Here is a 20,362-nt window from a genome sequence, read left to right on the forward strand (position 1 = left end):
TCAGCCTCACAGTTCTGAGGACCCGGGTTCAATCCCCGGCCCCGCCTGTGTGGAGTTTGCATGTTCTCCCCGTGCCTGCGTGGGTTTTCTCCGGGCACTCCGCTTTCCTCCCACATCCCAAAAACATGCATGAATTGGAGACTCTAAATTGCCCGTAGGCATGACTGTGAGTGCGAATGGTTGTTTGTTCCTATGTGGCCTGCGATTGGCTGGCAATCAGTTCAGGGTGTACCCCGCCTCCTGCCCGATGATAGCTGGGATAGGCTCCAGCACACCCGCGACCCTAGTGAGGATAAGAGACTCAGATAATGGATGGATGGATAGATTTCACAAATTCTGCCACGGTATGTAAACGTATGAGCACAACTGTACATATATCCAGTCATACGTGCCCCTGTCATACTGTAATGAAAGTGTAGGCTACACTTTTTTTTATAACCACTAGGTGGCAGTGGCATTTTGGAATGGAAGTGTACAGCTTTTGCATAACCAATAGATGGCGGCATACATTTATAAAATGTAAAATTTGCCCCTATACCTATGTATAATGCGCACTATTGACTTATGACAATTTTTGGGGGGGAAATGGAAACATTATACACAAGAAATTACGGTATATATACAACCCCAATTCCAATGAAGTTGGGACGTTGTGTTAAATAAAAACAGAATACAATGATTTTCAAATCATGTTCAACCTATATTTAATTGAATACACTACAAAGACAAGATATTTGATGTTCAAACTGATAAACTTTATTGCTTTTAGCAAATAATCATTAACTTAAAATTTTATGGCTGCAACACGTTCCAAAAAGGCTGGGACAGGTGGAAAAAAAGACTGAGAAAGTTGAGGAATGCTCATCAAACACCTGTTGGAACATCCCACAGGTGAACGGGCTAATTGGGAACAGGTGTGTGCCATGATTGGGTATAAAAGGAGCTTCCGGGGCGAGGTTCACCTCTTTGTGAACAAGTGCGTGAGAAAATAGTCGAACAGTTTAAGGACAATGTTCCTCAACGTACAACGTACAAGGAATTTGGGGATTTCATCATCTACGGTCCATAATATCATCAAAAGTTTCATAGAATCTGGAGAAATCACTGCATGTAAGCGGCAAGGCCGAAAACCAACATTGAATGCCCGTGACGTCGATCCCTTAGGTGGCACTGCATCAAAAACCGACATCAATGTGTAAAGGATATCACCACATTGGCTCAGGAACACTTCAGAAAACCAATGGCAGTAAGTGTAACTTGAAACTCTACTTTGCAACGCAAAAGCCATTTATCAACAATACCCAGAAACGCCGACGAGCCCGAGCTCATCTAAGATGGACCGATGCAAAGTGGAAAAGTGTTCTGTGGTCAGACGAATCCACATTTCAAATTGTTTTTGGAAATTGTGGACGTCGTGTCCTCCGGGCCAAAGAGGAAAAGAACCATCCGGACTGTTATGGACGCAAAGTTCAAAAGCCAGCATCTGTGATGGTGTGGGGCTGTGTTAGTCCCACTGGCATGGGTAACGTGCACGTCTGTGAAGGCACCATTAATGCTGAAAGGTACATACAGGTTTTGGAGAAACATATGCTGCCATCCAAGCGACATCTTTTTCATGGACGCCCCTGCTTATTTCAGCAAGACGATGCCAAACCACATTCTGCACGTGTTACAACAGCGTGGCTTTGTAGTAAAAGAGTGCAGGTACTAGACTGGCCTGCCAGCAGTCCAGACCTGTCTCCCATTGAAAATGTGTGGCGCATTATGAAGCTTAAAATACAACAACGGAGACCCCGGACTGTTGAACAGCTGAAGCTGTACATCAAGCAAGAATGGGAAAGAATTCCACCTACGAAGCTTCAACAATTAGTGTCCTCAGTTCTCAAAACGTTTCTTGAATGTTGTTCAAAGAAAAGGTGATGGAACACAGTGGTAAACATGACCCTTTCCCATCTTTTTTGGACGTGTTGCAGCCATAAAATTCCAAGTTAATGATTATTTGCTAAAAACAATGAAGTGTATCAGTTTGAACATTAAATATCTTGTCTTTGTAGTGTATTCAATTAAATATAGGTTGAACATGATTCGCAAATCATTGTATTCTGTTTTTATTTATGTTTAACATAACATCCCAACTTCATTGGAATTGGGGTTGGATATTTTTTTGTCCTGTTCGGCTGTTAGGTCAAGCAGAATGGAAGATCTGTATCCCTTTTATGCCGGAACAGTTTTACTGTGGTTTCCTAGTATTATAATTGAAGTTTATTGAGAATCAGAGTCGAACAGAACAAAGTTTCTAGAGGGGAGTGAGAAACAAAGACAAAAAACAACGCACTAAACAGGATGAGAAAAGTAAGTCATTACATTATCTACAACAATGAAACATTAAATATGAGTGTAGGACAACACCTTGTGAGGGAAGGACAGCACAAGGACAGGAGAAGCAGCATGCAGGACAAAGGTCGTGGGATTAACTATGTCAATTATAAGTCTTATTATAAAAGTAGGATGAGCGTATGAGTGAGGGGATGCACAAGCAATTCGCGTATTCATGAGTTATTTTTGTCGCAATAAGTGAGTGGCCCCACACCCAGTGAAAGTGTCCCAGTGAATTGACACCATTTTACAGAGTCTTGTAATTGCCGTGCCTGCGCCGCGGAGGCTGAGGACCGCACCCAATCAATCGAGGGGCGGCATCGGGCCCAGGGGTCCACCCGAGAGCAGCCCGGTGGACGGGAGACGTCCCACGCCGTTGGACCCAGGGAGGTATTGCCCCCCCGCCCCCTGTGATACACCACCACCCATTTGAAGTTCATTATATTATGAAATATCAAGTTTAGCCAACTCTAATGCTGTTTTGGATCTCATCGAGTAGGAGCAAATAACTTTGGTATTAGTGGCAACTTCCTGTACATCCTATAATTGAAAATACCAAACACCTCACTAATTACAGTCCATTTCTAGTCATCTAAAGTTGTTCCTCTTTACAAAGGACATCTGGGTAATTTTAGGGTGGAATAATACTGAAATTTAGTACGCCATGAAACTTTTAATGGCACCAACAATGGAGAATTCATTCATGAAAGTGACTCAACATAAAAATGTGACAGCTTTCAGATGAAAAACCGAAATTGTATTCTCGAGGTCCAAGTGCGAGTCTCACAGTCGATAACAAGACGTGTAACACACTGTCAAATCACCACACTCCGGTGGAACATGTTTTGCATAATGCTGAATTGCAGCAATGCAATCCAAAGAACTTAATAGCCATTTTTGTCTAAATTTGACATCTCTAAAACTTTTCTTCCCCTCTCTTTCCTCAGATACATTCATCTATTTTCTATACCGCTTATCCTCACTAGGGTCACAGGTTAGCTCGAGTCTATCTGAGCTGACTTTGGGCAAGAGATGGGCCTCAACTGGTCGTCGGCCAGTCAAAAAAACAAAAAAACAAACAAAAAGAACACCATTCACAACTTCGGACAATTTAGTGTCTTCAACTGACCTACTATGTATGTTTGTGAAATGTGGGAGGAAGCACGGGGAGAACATGCAAACTGGACACAGAAGAGCCCAGATCGCAACCCCCAACCTCAACCTGTGGAGGTGGATGCGCTAACCACTCGTCCCTCAGCCACCTCCTCACATACATGATAAATCGGAAACAACGCAGCGTGCATGCATTGCTGTGCAGTTACTTTATTGATGAGCCACCTGAGAAACTAAAATGATTGAACAGCTGTTGCTATCAGCAGGATCCCTCTACCAGATTAAGGTAGGCAGAAGAACAAGACAGTAGTGAACGGACCAACACAACAGTCTATAACAAGATGCATTATTTTAAATTCATCAAAACTGTTCAGAACAGATAGCTTATGTAGACATAAATGTTTGCATAAAAAAAACGCGACATAAAGTTGGTCAAGAGTAGGCGTAATTATTCTCTCTTTAATAATCATCAAAAATCACTGCTGTAGTATTTTATCTCCCAACAGTGACAAGCAGCACTGATGAGCTATTTCTAGCCTGCAGTTAAGCAAGCAAAAAGATACATGATGGACTAGTAATACAAAGAAAATAAAGGGGAAGATGTTCCTCCCGTTGTGACAAAACATCTTGATTACAGCCTCCATCTATAACTAGTGTCTTTCGCTCGGCATTCCGGAGTAACCAAGAAATAGTCAGGGCCTGTGTTATGTCACGTTGTCTCGCTTAGAGGCCTACCTAAATCCTGTCTCTATTTACAACAGGTTTGCCAAACTGGTCCAAAACCAGGTGGAAAATCTCCAACTGACAAATATGACAAGGCGACAATGTGGACAAAGATTTAACGCATGGTTCATCCACTGAGAACGAGCTTGGATAGCAGGGAAATTGGTGGCGCTGTAGAGGCTCTCATTCCCAGTTCTCCCAGTCTTCTTCCAACTGGTTGAAAAAGGGGGAGAAACACTCATACGTATGACACCAATTTATAAACTAAATGGAAAAAAGACAAACCTCTCCAGAAGCTTCAATTTTTGAGAGCGCCATTTGAACTTCTTCTTCTGTCATGTCGAGATCAAAGTCTTTCTCCCAGTCCTCGCTCACATCAGTACTTGAACCTGGTGGTCGTAAGAGGAATTACAGCCTTCAACTTTCTGTCAACTTAGCTGTTTAATCTTTTAAAGCATTTAGTAGAAAATGCACCACTCATAACTTCAACATGCTCAGTGGATGTTTGTTTTAACTACAATTAAGGAAATGTAACCTCAGGTGAGTGTACCTTTCTTTCCGTTGTTCGAAGGTGTCGATTTGCCACTGTCCGAGTTCAGCTCAAACACTCTCAGGTCTTGGGGTCCCTCCTCTTTTGCAGCCTCTACTTTTGGGGTCCGTGATGTCACCCTATCCACAGTGACCACAGGCCGTTTTCCAGTTTCCGTTTGCGTCTGCTCGGGTTTCTGCACCTTTTGCGTCTCGTCTGCAACATCGTCCACAGTCACCTCGGTCAGCTTTTTTGCCAACTCGGTGACGACGGGCTCAGGCTGCACCTCCAGCTGCGTTGGCAGACTGACGCTGTTGCTGCTAATTGAGAGGGTGGCGTCAAGCTCTTCACTCGGAGACAGGGTGTTACTACTCAGCTGTGTGGTTGCTGCGGGGGTCATCGAGGGTGTAAGCGCCTGCGTCGAGTTCGTGTCCAATGGGGGCGTGAAATTGAGCTGAGATGAGGATGTGCTACCGAGGAAGTCGTCTAGCACGAACAGGAAAGTCATCAAAGTAGTGTAAGCGAGTCAAGTTTCAAAATGATTTCAATAATTTGTTGCGAGCATACCCTCCTCCTCTTCTTCCCAGCCGAGGGTCTCTGTGTGGGAAGTTTGTTCTGCCCTCTGCTTCAGCGCCACTCGCCGTGCCTCCTCCTGGCAACATAGAACAGTATAGAAACAATCCATTTTGTTTGATTATTTCCAAGTAGCCGGCACGGTGGACGACTTGTTAGCAAATCTGCCTCACAGTTCTGGGGACCGGGGTTCATATCCCGGCCCCGCCTGTTGCAGTTTGCATGCTGTCCCCGTGTCTTGGTGGGTTTTCTCCGGGCACTCCGGTTTCCTCCCATATCCCAAAAACATGCGTGGTATAGGTTGATTGAAGACTGTAAATTGCCTGTAGGTGTGAATGTGCGTGTGAATGGTTGTTTGTTTCTATGTTCAGGCTGTAACCCGCCTCCCGCCTCCCGCCTGAAGAAAGCTGGGATAGGCTCCAGCAGCCCGCGACCCAAGTGAGGATAAGCGGGAAAGAAAACGGATGGATATTTCCAAATATAATATTCGCTGAAATAGAATAAAATAAGAAAATAACCACAAATACACACAAAGCACTCCAACAAGTTCATTTGACAAGAGCAGCGAGCAAATTTTATTTTCATGCATATGACCTTACTTAAGGTCTTACTTATATAGACAGGTGTGCGGCTTTGCTAATCAGTATAATCAAACACAGCTTGACTCCAACGAGGTGTAGACACATCTCAAGGATGATCCGAAGAAATGGACAGCACCTGAGTTAAATATGAGCGTCACCGCAAAGGGTCTGAATATTTATGGCTGTGTGATAGTTCAGTTTTTCTTTGAACAATTCCCTTTTTGTCTGTCAATACGGGGTGCTGTGTGTACATCGACGGGAAAAAAAAAAAACTTAAATGATTTTCGCAAATGACTGCAATACAAGAGCTGGATGAAGTGGCTGGGGAGAGGGGAGTCTGGGCGTCCCTGCTAAAGCTACTTCCCCCGCAACTCGACCCGGATAAGCGGTAGAAAATGGATGGATGGACATCAACTTTCCGTACGCACTGTTGATAGATGCCGATTGTGGTCCATGAAAGCAACTGTGTGTGTGTGTGTGTGCGCGTGCGTTTGTGCGTGCATGTTTTTTGGGCGTGCACAGACAGACACACACGCAAAGCAAACACCATTGCTGCCACCATCGTAATTTTGATGCGAAGAGCGACAAAAGGTGACAAGATTACGCAACAGTTTAACCAGCAAAGTTGCGGGTGAATGTCGGGGGGAGAAGCACTTACTTACGTGACGTCAGCCGTACAGCACGTTAAGTCTACACAGACGAACTTGAAAATTCTCACTTTTCATTGGAAATATTATTTAAGATACGTATTGTAAATCCTTCCGTGAGTCAGTCCTTATTGTATGACGATTTATGACCGCGTATTTCGGTATGACTATTTAACCTATAATGCGTTGCGCGCTTAACATGACAATAAAACTGTATTCTTAATGTGTAAATAAGAAAGTAACAACAATCAAATACACTTTCTACTAAGGAAAGTAAAAATAGTGTGACGACAGTGAAAACGTGCATTTCTTTGCACTTTTATGGTACTGTACCATCACTGTGCATTGTATAATAAACAATCACCTCCCAATCGCTTTGTTGTGTTTATTGAATAATGACTGGTCTGCGTGAACGGCATAATATTTTTGAACAGCTGGACTGTGCTTTGTACGAATCATCAGCCATAAATGTGTACTTAGCGAGAAATATTGGTGAGTCAAAAGTAAAGTTCTTTTTGTATTGAAGAAGTAACTGTAGTCTGACTACTTACCCGGGAAAAGTTACTTTGCTCGTTAACTCAAAATGGCGACATTTTGGAGTAACACGTTGTAATGCGTTATCGGCATCACTGTTTCTTATTATTTTTAGAGAGGGCATCAACGAAGGGGATTGCTGTACATCTCTTTTGAAGTCAGACCAAACTTGTCATATTCAACCTAGGCAGCAGGGGGCACCAAAGACTATGCATGCTTGGCATTTGGGCCTGAGGAGATGTTGTGGTTATGTTTAAACTGAAGGATGTGTTTACCTGGTCCAGCTGGAAAACTTTGTAGAAGTACCTCTGCCAGAACTCCGAATGGGCGACCGCTGCTGGAACCTTTAAATAAAATACCCAAAAATAAAGAGCTCTCCAGATGTTTGTTTTTTTAAAACAAACTAATAGTAGCAACACAAAAGTAAAGCGCACCATTTTTGTGTAAAGGGCTCGGATTGAGGGACTGGTGACCAACAGCTCAGAGATCTCTCCTTTCTTATCCTCCATACTGAAGCTGGATAGCCAGTTGTCAAATTGCTCTGGGGGCCCTGGGAAAAACAGTTTCAAATGCTGTGCAATTTGAACAAAAGCAAAGGTGCATCTAAAACCATACAAAGCTCATAACATCCCACTAATCTGATGTTCTATTGTGCCACTCCGGCCAAGTGATTTCATTCAAAAGAGTGCATATGTATTTCAACTCATGATAACGACGACATAACCGACAAGTATGTAAAAACGACAAAGGATCAGCATAATGATGCGTCGGCGATAACTTGGTGCAAAAGAGATATTGGGCAAGGCTCCGAAGATAAGGGATTTAAAAAGAGCAAGTTAAGTCAATGATGCACTCTCAAACTGTTCCATTGTTTATTTTGTAGCAGCCCTCTTTTAACTACTGCATGATCAATTTAAGGCTTTCTCCTCAGGGAGAAGTTAGTTGATAGCTAATAAAAAAATATTGATGACATGGCTCAGTATGCTCAGTACTCAAGTTGTTTTTTTGGGGTGCTGGAAGAGCTTAAGGGTATTTCAATTAATTTCAGTGGGGAAAATGGATTTGATATGTGAATACATTTAGTTATGATCTTGGTTGTAGAACAAATTGTAACTTGTAAATCAAGGTACCACCACGTTTGATTGCATAGCTTTACTATAGGTGTATGTCTTACCATCAGGCTCATTGCAATATGTGGCGGGATCAGCCTGCAAACTGTAGAGGCGTGCCTGTAAGGACAGCACATGCTTAACTGTGGTTTGTTTTGCACGTACTGAAACCTGAAGTCTACATAGATTACACACTAGGATTAGCCAAATTATTTCGATTTGCTAAATGCCATAATAATGAGAAAATGATTTTTTTAAGACAATTTGTCATTACTTTCTTCAAAGTCAGAAGTTTAAACAAGTTGTGAAACCCCAGATGATGATACCCTTTCTTCGGAAGCTAATTAGAGACACACCTGAGAATATATTTGAAACCTGAAACACACTGCCTCTTTGTGTAACATCATGGGAGACTCCAAAGAAATCAGCCAGGGTATCAGGAGGAGAATTGTGGACTCGCACAAATCTGCTTCATCCTTGAGTGCAATTTCCAGATGCCTGAAGATGCCACATTCATCTGTTCCAACTATTATATACAAGTATAAACACTGTGTGAATAGCCATCATACCGCTCAGGGAGGAGATGGGTTCTGTGTCCCAGAGATGAATGTGCTTTGGTCCGAAGCGTGTATATCAACCCAAGAACCAAAGCAAAACACCTTGGGAAGATGCTGGCTGAAGCTGGCATCTTACTGTACCAGGAAGATGCCATTATACCAAAAGAAACATGAAAAAGACAAGATTACAGTTTGCCAATGCTCACAGGAAAAAATACCTTATTTTTGAAGACGTGTCTTGTGGTACGAGAAAACTAAAATGAAACATTTTGGCCATACTGAGCATTAATTTTAAAAACAAAAAAAGGGGGGGGGGGGGGGGGGGCTTGAAAGCCTGAGAACATCATCCCCACTGTGAAATAATAGGGGTGGCAGCATCATGTGGCATCATGAGTTAAGAACATTATGTGTAAGTACTAAAGCAACATCTCAAACAGCAGCCAGAATTTAAGCTTCGGCACAAATGGATACTCCAAATGGAGAATGGGCGGAAGGATACTCCCAAATTTGCTTAAGGATAACCAAAGTAATGTTTTGGAGTCGCCATCATAACGCACTGATGATCTCAAAATGTATGGACAGCCCTGAAAAGGCAGCCTCCAAACATGGCTCAGTCACACCAGTTCTGTCAGGAGGAATGGATCAAAGTTCCTGCCAAATATTGTCAGAAGCCTGTTGAAGGGTATCCAAAACGTTTGACCCAAGTCATACAATTTCAAGGCAATTGTACCAAATACTAATAAAAGCTATGCAAACCTCTGACTTTAAAGAAGGTAATGAAAAATTGTCTAAAAACAGACATTATTCTGGTATTTCGCAAATAAAAATAATGTTGGTAATCCAAATTGACCTAAATCAGGAAAGGTTTCATCTGATTTGATGTCAGGCAGTGAGAAGAAAAGTCAACGTGTCTTTTTATATAGTGTATGTCAACTCCTGGTTTCAGCTGTATTTCAACACGGAGTACATGTACAACAAAATTTGTCCTGATCTAAAGTATTGGTCAATGTACAACTGTTAGTTTTGCATCTATTACGAGATGAAAGTCAGTCTTTAAAATGGTGTTGAACTGTCAACACTATAACATTGCTGTTAACAGTCACAAAATATAAGATCAATGTCCACCTTTGAGCTGTCGTACACTTCTGTAGTTCCTGCTGGTGTTGCCACCAACGTGATAACATCGCAGTCAATGGTTTTATCAGGGGGCGGAGCGAGTGTGTCTGTTATGACTCCTAAAAAACTAGAAAGGCTCTTCTTCACCTTCTCAGTGGTCTCTGATGAACCTTCAACCTAGAAAGAATCACCCATTGTGTTGAGAGTCAAGCATTTTTCCCAGTCCAAACGCCTCTCGCAAAAGAAATAATGTGACAATAATGTTGACACTACACAAATTACTGACAAAAAACATAACATTATTTGTCAAATGACGGACAGAAGCAATGACAAAAATAAAGGGAAAAACTTACCGCTAGCTTGTTTTTGACAGCAGTAGCTGTGGCCACAATTGAACACGCTGTGTCATGCTGCACCACTGTGGAGAACTCCGTCAAGTCTCGCTTTATAAACTCTAAAGCCTCAGATGACTGTAAGGAAAATCAAGTTATTACGATTGTAATAAAGATCCATGCTGCCACAGTGGGCTATCAGGACCATAAATGCAGTGAAAGACGGCTATTTATCCATCCATTTAAACTGCTTATTTTGTTCGGGGTCACAGGTGACAGCTACGATAGTGCCACTTTCTAGTACACTCTTTTGTTCACAGCGGCGATGCAGCAAATTTGGTCTCCCGGTCTGCTGTTGACGTTACATCATGACATGGTGGCATACCGATTTTGGCAATGAAACGGGGGCATTCCCAGGTCAATTATTTACCGATCGCTCTAAAACAGATTGATATTATTGGAATTTATATGGTATGATTTTATTGTCAATACTCCACATACATGGAACATGCAGAGGGCCGAAACTGCCTTTCAAGAAGCCACCGTCAAAAAATGCAAAAACATTAACCAAAGAGATCAAAAATATATTCATGCATGTTGTGTTGTAGGAAGCGGATTTAGATGAAAAATAAAATGTGTGTGTTGGGGGAGTTTGTATTGTAGCAAGATTGGAATGGCACAGCAGTATTGCTGACGCACTTACAAGAACTTCTGAATAACCACAACCTGTATTTTGACATGAAATACTGAGTTATCCACCTGAGCTATTCAATCTAAACACTGAAGTAACAAAAATGACATTTTACAAAGCACAGGCAGACCTGAATATGGCGTGAAGAGAAATTGTTACCTTGTCTTTGACGGCCTGGAAGCTTTGCTGAAGCCAGCCTCCCCACCATCCTTCTCTGTCATCGTATGCACATATATTCACGTTAGATACACAGCTTCAGCAAAAAACAAAAAAAACAAAACATTGCACGCACGTTGAATCACGTTCCTGCTGTAAAGTCATTGGAGATCGTGCAAATCCTCATTTAATCTGCTTGCTTTAAATCTTGCAACAAATTGGCTAACGGTTGGTGACAGGTTGGGGTACAGTACTGGGCTAACAGCCTAGCAAAAATAAACACTTCGCTGTGCACTATTATTGTTTGGCAAAACTATTTGATGAGTTAAATAAACATCTCAGACGTGGACATAAAGCACAATTCAATTTAACCGTTCGATTAATGTTGCTAGAGACCAAACACATTCAAGCTAAGCTAACGCGAGTCAGGCTATGTTTTGTAAACAAACGCACTTCTTTCATTATTTCGGGCGTTACACATCAAAGTAATTTCTGCACGGCAGTTTCACAACATAATAATAGCGACGCAAGTTTATAGGTTGTAAATATATTTACATATAATGTTTTGGTTAACATATTCATAGCTATTTGGTAAAGCAACTTTCAAAAGAGAAGTGATTTAGTGAAAGTAATATGCGAGCTCCCACTCACCCTTCAGCCATCTTTAGGCGATGACATCATCAGTATTTCCTGAACTCTAACCCCAGTTACGTCAGAAAAATACACACGATACTGCCCTAACAACATCATATATTGATAAATACGTGACTCCATAGCGCTGTAATATAGTTTGGTCAACTTTATTTATTTATTGTTTTAATTATTTTTGTTTTAATATGTATTGTGTAGTCTGCTGTCGTCTGACTATGATGTCTACGGTGGCCGAAGAAGACCAAACTAAGTGGCAACGCTAAAAACGTAGAAGTCCAAAGTGGTATGTAGAATGTCATTTTATACGGATGCGGTTTAAAATGCCAACAAGTACACAATGCATGTTGTTTTGAGTAAGTGAAATATGTAGTTTATCTTAGGGGAAAAAACAGGTAATATCAATATAGTGGAACACATTTAGAGAAAACCCCCATTAGGACAATTGACCCAAGATGAAAATAATCCATCCATGCATTTTCTGTACCGCCTATCTAATTCAGATAATGTTGTTTGCTGGGTTTGAAGTTTAGACAAACCCTAAAACGTATAAAAGAAAGTCCGTTCAGTGACAGGAGAGGGCGCCATATTATTCCCCAAGCTGTCACAAAACGTCACAATGCCACGCGATGCAACGCAGCTGACTGCAGTATTTTTTCAAATTCATCATATGTAAGGGATATTTTCCACATAAACCTCAGAGAGAGAGAGTTTATGTTAATCTCATGGCCAGTTAGTGAACTATAAGAAATAGGATGTAATGAATAACATAGTGTCGTATTTCTAACTCTTGAGTGTGGGCCGCTAAGGAGGGCTTGTTGATTGGCTGTTGTGACGTCAACAAAGATGGAACCCACAAAGGAACATTGTTAAAGTCGGTTACTTGATCACAAGATGCAAACTCTCTGCTTACTGTTTTAATCATACACGTTTACAAAGGTTATTAAACTTGGTCCTGTCGGGTACATTCAACTGGGTCCGCTAACTCCTGTGGTGGTCACTCCCAAGCATGTCCGTGGGTCACACTGAACTAAAACAAAGTTTAGTTTCATTACCTTTATGAGGTTAGTAACCCATTTCAACACACAGGTCACAATAGTGTGTAAATTCCTTCAGTTTAGTCTAAGTGCACAACAGCTGCTGTTGGAGAGGAAATGTTCTTTAAATACGACTTTGGCCAACGCAGCCAACGTGGTAGTACGTCCAGTTGATGAGCTAATCATCATGGTAAAATCATCTAAAACAATTGAATGTGATTAATATTTGACAACGACTAGCTACTACTCCTTTGCTTTTCAGTTGTTTCTATGCGTGTCCGTCGAAACATGTCTACATGAAACCGGTCTCTGGCGCAGAAAATGTTGGGGACCGCTGCACTGTGCTTGAAAAATATCAATGACGTCATCGATGAATCGAATTTGACTCGACTATAATCACATTATAGTTGAGTCCCCAAAAAATATTTCCTTTTTCAACCCCTACTATGGAGAACAACTTCTGGACAGGCTCCAAGAAAATTCCGACCATGTCCCTCAGCGGTGTATGGTGTACTGGACCCTCTAAAACGGGCTGTTCGACCTGTGTCAGAATTTGGTTTCCATTTGTTTCCATTTGTTTTGAGAGTTGGACTCGGTTAAGGCTTCACTTTGTCACAAGTGGAAGGAAGGAAGGAAGGAAGGAAGGATGGACAGACGGTACCTTAAATAAACATTTCACTCTGGAAAAAGAACAGCCAACTAAAACAATAATATCCCCAAATTGAGTATATGTAAACTTATGAGATCAACTGTATTTTCAAACACTAAAACAGCAAAATTGCAGTTTTAACACATCGTGTAAGAAGTGGAAGTCAGAGGGTGCCTATAGTTGACACACACAAGCTTTGCACCTGCAAGCAAAGGCACCAAAAACATCGAGATTTTTTGCAGGTACATGTACCTAAGCAGCAGTGTATGTGTGTGTGTGTGTGTGTGGGTGGGGGGGGGGGGGGGGGGGTCGGTGTGGGTGTGTCTGTGTGTGCAGTGTGTATGTGCAGGCCTGCCCAATTCCATGTGTCCTGACCACCAGCAGCTGTGCTTTCTACTCATTAGGATTCCGTGTGTGTGTGTGTGTGTGTGTGTGTGTGTGGGAGGGGCGGGGCGGGGTTGGGCTTTTACTCAGCTCAAAATGAAGACGAAAAAAAAAACCAGACAATAAAGCTCTGGAAGTGTGTTGTCACTTAATTGAAGATTGGCTTCGTCCAGACGCTACACCATGTGCGCATATGTCCTGCAATATGTATCCTCTGACCAGTGTCTCTTTCGCCTTAATTGGGGTTTTCAGTCTCCCAATTAACTCTGTCAATGCGGATTGGATGAGCCAAGTTAGACAAGTGCTCTTGTATTGATCAGAATTAGAATCAGTTAACGTATCCATCCATCTGTCAACAATATCGTGGAATTAATGAGTTTGACTGGTAAGGGTTTATGTATCACATTTTCACCCCATCATTTCATTGTGAGAGAACCTCTTGACAATTTAACAATAGTTTTTATCCTACAGTACTGTGCAAAGGTCATCATGAAATTGTTTGTTTTAGACATACAATGACCGTGTACTGTGTCAAGACTTAACAGTGTCTATTACATTAACATTGTAACATAGTATCACATTATAGAACATCATCTCATTACATAATTTGATCTCGCATTTATACAGTTTACAGTGAAATGTACCATTCCCTAGCCTTTGCATGAACAAACATACCCACATACTTCTACTGTATTATGCAAAAATGTATATTTATTACTATCCTAAATATGAGTTCAGTTTAGCTGCTTATATAGAGCCTGTCAGGAAATTGGTTCTGAATATCTACCAATAACATCATCATCCGTACATTGAGAGCTTGCTCAGCGCTCCAGGAAAGGCGCATGTGTAATGCAGACAGTAATGCAGATAACAATTTGAGATGAATGAAGATTTTTTGAAAGGATTTCTTCTGGATCATTGTTAGTTATACATCATGATGACCCAAAGCCGCTGAGGCCGCTTAACATCGCCTTCATGACAGGAGCGTCTGACCATAATGGTCCGCAGAGGACCTGCCCATATTGTATGATTTAAGAAGGATATCCATGACGCAGCACACTCACTTACACCCACAGACACGCTCACTCCAGACCGCTGATGCCACATCGTGGGTTAACGCCATCTGGTGCCGATCAGGAAACACCAGCTTTGCACAAGTCAATGTCTCCAATTATCTACCTTGACCAAAGGGAGGCCGGGCTCCGCTAATCTCCGCAATGTGTTGTGCTTCCCATTCCCACCTGTGCCCTGATAAAAGGGGGGCCTTGTGGGAGGACCCCGGGTCTCTGTGTCAGGGGACCAGGCACCAGGTGATGCCGCAACGGCGGTCCCCACGCCAGAAGCTCCGCTGCTTGGTTTGGCTGGCAGCTGCCTCCCCCCACTGAGACATCTCACAGCTGACAATTCCCCAGCACTGACAGGGGCTCCTTACAGTGTCAATAGCCTCATATATTAGAGCTAACCGCCTTTGTGGTGAGTGAGGGTGTCAGGCTTTTTGGCCTGACAGCGCTTGTTACCATGATGAAATGTAGATTGAATGGAGGGGGCCTACGTCTCAGGCACGAGAGCTCGGACACCCCCGGCCTTTGTGTCCCACGCACGGCTATTGTTCAACCCCATTCAGGGCTCTCAGGAGAGGAGGAGGCCCAAGAGGAAGGTGGGTGAGAATGAGTTACATCTCTTCATTTCTCCCCTGATCTGCAGCTCATCTGTCAGCCGTGGGAGGATAAGCATGTATTTTGCACGCTTGATTTGTTGCTAAGTGAAGGCAAGTCATTGTTGTGTTGTTTGCCTCAATCATGTTCATGGTAATCAGTGTGTTTGCACATTAACTGATTAATCATATTTTATCAAGTCTACACTTCATGAACCATTTCTACTTGCCAAATACATTTTATGTTTGTCATGTGTCGACATTTTTTAGAATGGAAAAAACTAATAATAATAATACTAATAATTTCTGACAGACTGGCCACATTACGCCCTCTGTTGCACATTGGCCTTTGTGTGCTGATAACCAAGTCATTATGAGACAGTGACAAATAGTCGTCCTAGAACTTAAGGACATAGCCACGTCTCTCCCCCGTGTCGCACAAAAGTGACGGGCCTCCCTTGCGCCTGTGTCGTCCTTTCATCTCCTACACCCTGTTGAGCTAAAGATGGATGGTCCCCTGGCTCAAGAACACAACATTCAGCTTCTGTGTTGTCGCATTACGTCACCCTTCTGTCCCTCCTTTGCTCTTTAAGAGGTCACTCCCTCAAAAGCTGGTTAGCAACCAATGATACCCTAAAGCTACATTATGTATTTATTGTTTTTGCACTGCTCCCTTGTCCTTGTAGTGTCCAACCTCTTGGGATTTTCTGACACACAGTAAACAGTTTTGCTGTGCATAGAGAGGTATAACTCAACTCTTTCAAGAGAGCATGTCTTGTAAAAACTATTTTGTAGATGGTACGTTTATTTTGAAAGAAATAAACAAATAATGTCAGCACACAAGAGTTATGATCATGACAAATTTAATTTAGGAAAATAGAAATCCTGTACAAAAAGACACAAAATCCAATTTTTAAAAAAATTCATCAGATAAATTGTACTATTTGCTACTCTGATCAAAATCCCTTATGCATTTAGAATATTTATCTTCAAGGAATACAGAAGAGACTAGTCATAAAAATAGCAGCAGTTTGCATGGCAGAAATTGTATATACTGTATATTATGTACAAATTGTGGAACCAGTCCTCAGGTCCACAGTTTGTTCAGCGTCTTGAAGCTGCTTGGTCCCTCATGCTGATGCTACAGTAGTAGTCAGTTTTACAGTTACTTGCTCATTGCCAAGCTGTGCAACGAAGAGGTCGGTGTGGGTAAAGTTTGGCACAGTGAGCAGGCGCAGGGCATGCCAGGGAAATGCCTGTAGGAGCTGGTCAGGTGGAGCGGGTCCTTCAGAAGGCCTTGGACGGGCGCGTGAAACCCAAGAAAGCTGGTCGACGGAGGCGAGTGTGGGGCTGCAACTGCTGTTGGAGCTGGAGCGGATGAATGGTGCGAGGTGGTTCCTACCAGAGAGTGTAGGGATTGCGCCAGAGGATGCAGGGGGAGGTGAGCAGGTGATGCAGCAGGGGTGATTGCCGGGTGGGCAGTGCGACTCTGGACGGCAGCATTGGCCCCATACACGTCCCCCACTAGCTTCTTCATCTCCTCCAAAGAGCTGGACAGCATGAGAATGTAGTTTCGGGCGAGTAGCAAGGTGGAGATTTTTGACAGCTTGCGTACCGATGGCCCGTGAGCGTAGGGCATGACCTCTCTCAAGCCATCCATGGCCTGATTCAAATCGTGCATCCTCTTCCTCTCCCGACTGTTTACTTTCAGTCTCAGGTCTTGCACCTCTTCCTTGCTGAGCTGAGATCTAGTTTTGGCCTTACCACCCCCGCTTTGGTCGGCCTCTCTGTCTGACCGGTTTTCTTGGCAGTACGTCTGAAACATCTTGTTTGAGAAGAAGCTGCCAGCCGAGTCATCCACAATCAGGTCTGGGGATGAGGAGCGGCTGCAGGTGGAACCAGCATCGGAATCCATCTTGGTTGAAGCACAAAAAGAAAAAAAAAAAAATCTGGGACGTTTTCAGAGGGTTCCCAGTTTTTTTGACGTGTGCGTGTTCCTCGTGTATCGTGCAGCCACAGTCTCACTTCCCTTTTTTCAGTCTTATGACCAGTCTGTCTAAACTGCCATCCTCAGGGCCCACTTGGGTGTATTTATACCGCCACCACAACAAAGGAACAATAAGTCGCATAATGAGACACTTAGAGCCACAGCCAATTGCAGAGGGGACACATGTTCACCCACCAACACACACACACACACACACACGTTGTCCTGCAGTCCCCATTGCACCTTCCCACACCCTCATTTAGCCCCCCTCCACCTACCCACCAACCACCTCTCCCCAACGTCCCAGATGAACCACAACACATTAACCAAATACAAATGTGTTAACCCGGATAAACACTTAGTTAACTAACTAAGATAGTTCAAACTTTCATCCAAGCATGCCTGTTGAGTTTTGTGATTATGAAAGGACATTTGAAAAATGAATAAATGGCACAGTACCCTTCAATTTGGAAAACTACTCAATACTAGAAAATTCCAAAGCAAATTCACAAAAGAAAATAAGGTAGAGAATCGGAATTCTTTTGAAACTTTTTGAACTATTTTCATAATTATAAATTGTCAATATTATACGGGTGGTCATAATAGCTTTATTCACTGCGTGGCTGGGTGAACTCCTTCTTATATGGACTGCATTAATCCTTTATCTGGATATCCGTTATTTGAATCTGACAAAAGTATTACTTGACAGTGCTATTTTACTTTCTTTTACCCAATGTTGTTTCAAAAATGTGAAATCATTATACGATAATCATATTTCATATAGTTTTCGTTCCTAAATGCAATCGCAGCCATTTCATTCTTGCCAAAAGCTTTCTTTGTCAAGTGGCTGGCTGGGCTAAAATGTTCTTTTTTTTTTTTTAGTTTGCTAACTTCTTTCAATAGAATAAATCAGTGTCAGTAGTAGTCGTGCCTCTTCTCGATACTTATTCATAATGAATACCTGGGTTGAATTGGATTGTTCTACTACTTTATGGTGAAGTGTGAGATGTCAGATTTGACTCATCTAAGTCACCAAATATTCCTTTCCTTGTACTTTTTGTTTAAAAAAAAATTATAAATACATCATAGTTTCCCCCCCCCACACAGTCCATGTTTGTACCGTGCAATATAAGCGAAGTAAAAGTGAGAGTGTGACATACAATGAAGCGGATAACCTTCGTAATGCCCTGCACCGTAGCAGCACCACATATATGATGCCTCGAAGGCCTTATTTACATATGGTATCCATGCAACACTATAGGAGAGGCACGAAGCACCATATGAGGCGCTTGAACATGTAAAGAGCAGTGTTAATGGCAGACTAGATACAATTCAACCAGAAGTCAAGACAAAAGGGGTCAGATCAATTTGACTTGGTCCTCCAAACAGTCTGCGAAATCACATCACTATCGCTATCACTAGAAGGGGGCCCTGCGAGCGGGGAGGAGGTAGTTAAAAAGATACTAGCGAGCGGGCACTGCATTGTCCTCCCCTCATTCAACCATAAAGTCACTTGCACTCACTTGCGTCCACACTATGTTGCTTTTTGCAAATCTGCTTATCTTCAATATCAAACTGAATTCTTTGTTATATGACACCAAAGAGCACATTTCCATTTCTGATGTATTCACGTCAAGCTTCCTTCTGTAAACAACATTTTGACGCCAGATCAAAGCCAGTTTTAGATCTTTAGCAATTGTTTGTGTTCACAGTCTGGATTTTGCTGTTCAAGATCAGGACTCCTTTCCTGTGTCCTTGTGACAACAAGGATTCCAGTGAGGTTCAACAAAATGTAATTCAATGTATTCTCTTCTGTTGGGCAAAAATAGCATCCAAAAACACACTTTGAGTACTTAAGATGTGACGACGATATGCTGGAAGTTTCTGTTACAAATTGAAGAAACATTTAAGAATAATTAGTTGTATGCCGTAACAACCGAATTAGGAACGGATTAGCTTTTCTCCGCTCGTTCGACGGTGGAAATTGTTTTAGATTTGGGTTTTTTTTGGTTTTTATTTCCCTGACACAATCAATACATTCCTCTCTAACCGTGGATGTCACATCGCAGGATTGTGATTGTTGCAAAAACGACTGACGGCAAACTTTCAAAGTCTATAATTGTGTTTGTATGGGGGCGCCTTCATTGACTTGCACAGCACATAGTCTCTACTGATGCAGTGTAAGATATATTATACCGTGTGTGCTTCTCAAACACAGAATGGGAATCAAGGGCCCCCTGAGGACCCCCCACTGGTGCTCCATCAGGGGGCCCCACGGGCTGCTTTGCCCCTGCCAACATGTAGTGATATTATAATTGGAGAACCTTGAGCGGCAACACGGACCGTTTATTTGGAGCATATGGATTTTCCCATCGTTAGGCTCCGCGCCAACATGGCTGCTGGATTTCCCCTCACTAATTGGGTCAGATCCTAATGAACTATGTCAGCCACAATGGTCCTGATTTCATTCTTCTCCGACCTGTTCAGACCTGCTTCTGTGGCACAGTCTTTAATGTGTTTCACACACTGCAAAGTCAGTCAGTGCGTTTTTCAAGCTCCGATGAGGTCTGATTCAATTTTAGTCCAGCTATATGAGATTTGATTTTTGAAAATGCCACCCCTTTACATTGAGATGCAACAAAACCGACAGCTACTGTGAACGAAGAGTTGCTATCCACATCATTGTTTGGGGCTCAAGCCAAATAAAGGAAATGTAATCAATCTCTTTCTTCGACTACAGATATATGCATGAGCCAAATAAATCTCTTTCTCCTGCTCGCTCTTATTCTTATTCATGTGTTTGCAGAGGCAACGGGCCACACAGAGAGAGAGAGAGAGAGAGAGAGACACAAGGGTCTCCGGGTTTTGCATTTTACAAATGAATGCATAGCCACCCCTCCATGTTTCCATATAATCCTTCAATTTTTAACCCCGGGTTTGGCTATTTGACTTTCTTCTCGACGCGG

The 20,362-nt window shown here is 42.4% G+C and overlaps 2 protein-coding genes across 3 annotated transcripts; both read right to left on the reverse strand.

Annotated features, from left to right (window-relative positions):
* Positions 1 to 3,679: 3,679 nt before the first annotated feature.
* Positions 3,680 to 11,731, reverse strand: bsdc1 (BSD domain containing 1). Of its 2 annotated transcripts, none has more exons than XM_061795113.1 (11): positions 11,689 to 11,731; positions 11,041 to 11,095; positions 10,212 to 10,328; positions 9,868 to 10,035; positions 8,251 to 8,305; positions 7,511 to 7,626; positions 7,352 to 7,420; positions 5,309 to 5,393; positions 4,763 to 5,227; positions 4,498 to 4,601; positions 3,680 to 4,425 (listed from the first exon to the last, which is right to left on the reverse strand). In XM_061795113.1, exons 1-11 carry the CDS (start codon positions 11,697 to 11,699, stop codon positions 4,396 to 4,398), a joined length of 1,275 nt encoding a protein of 424 aa, XP_061651097.1. In that variant the 5' UTR covers positions 11,700 to 11,731; the 3' UTR covers positions 3,680 to 4,395. The 2 variants fall into 2 exon arrangements, with proteins under 2 accessions (XP_061651097.1, XP_061651095.1); XM_061795111.1 differs by lacking the exon at positions 11,689 to 11,731 and adding an exon at positions 11,174 to 11,653.
* Positions 11,732 to 16,365: 4,634 nt separating this feature from the next.
* olig4 (oligodendrocyte transcription factor 4) lies at positions 16,366 to 17,454 on the reverse strand. The gene has a single exon (XM_061795614.1). The coding sequence runs from the start codon at positions 17,322 to 17,324 to the stop codon at positions 16,575 to 16,577; it is 750 nt and encodes a 249-aa protein (XP_061651598.1). The 5' UTR covers positions 17,325 to 17,454; the 3' UTR covers positions 16,366 to 16,574.
* Between the last annotated feature and the right edge of the window lie 2,908 nt (positions 17,455 to 20,362).

Source organism: Phyllopteryx taeniolatus, chromosome 13 (assembly GCF_024500385.1).
Source record: "Phyllopteryx taeniolatus isolate TA_2022b chromosome 13, UOR_Ptae_1.2, whole genome shotgun sequence".
Classification (NCBI taxonomy): Eukaryota; Metazoa; Chordata; class Actinopteri; order Syngnathiformes; family Syngnathidae; genus Phyllopteryx; species Phyllopteryx taeniolatus.

Coding starts and splice junctions, on each gene's coding strand:
- bsdc1 (XM_061795111.1), bottom strand. CDS start 11,202: ATGACTTTACAGCAGGAACGTGATTCAAC. Junction 10,036..10,211: donor CTGTCAAAAACAAGCTAGCG/GTAAGTTTTTCC, acceptor GATTCTTTCTAG/GTTGAAGGTTCATCAGAGAC. Junction 5,228..5,308: donor CTGGGAAGAAGAGGAGGAGG/GTATGCTCGCAA, acceptor TGTTCGTGCTAG/ACGACTTCCTCGGTAGCACA.
- olig4 (XM_061795614.1), bottom strand. CDS start 17,324: ATGGATTCCGATGCTGGTTCCACCTGCAGCCGCTCCTCATCCCCAGAC.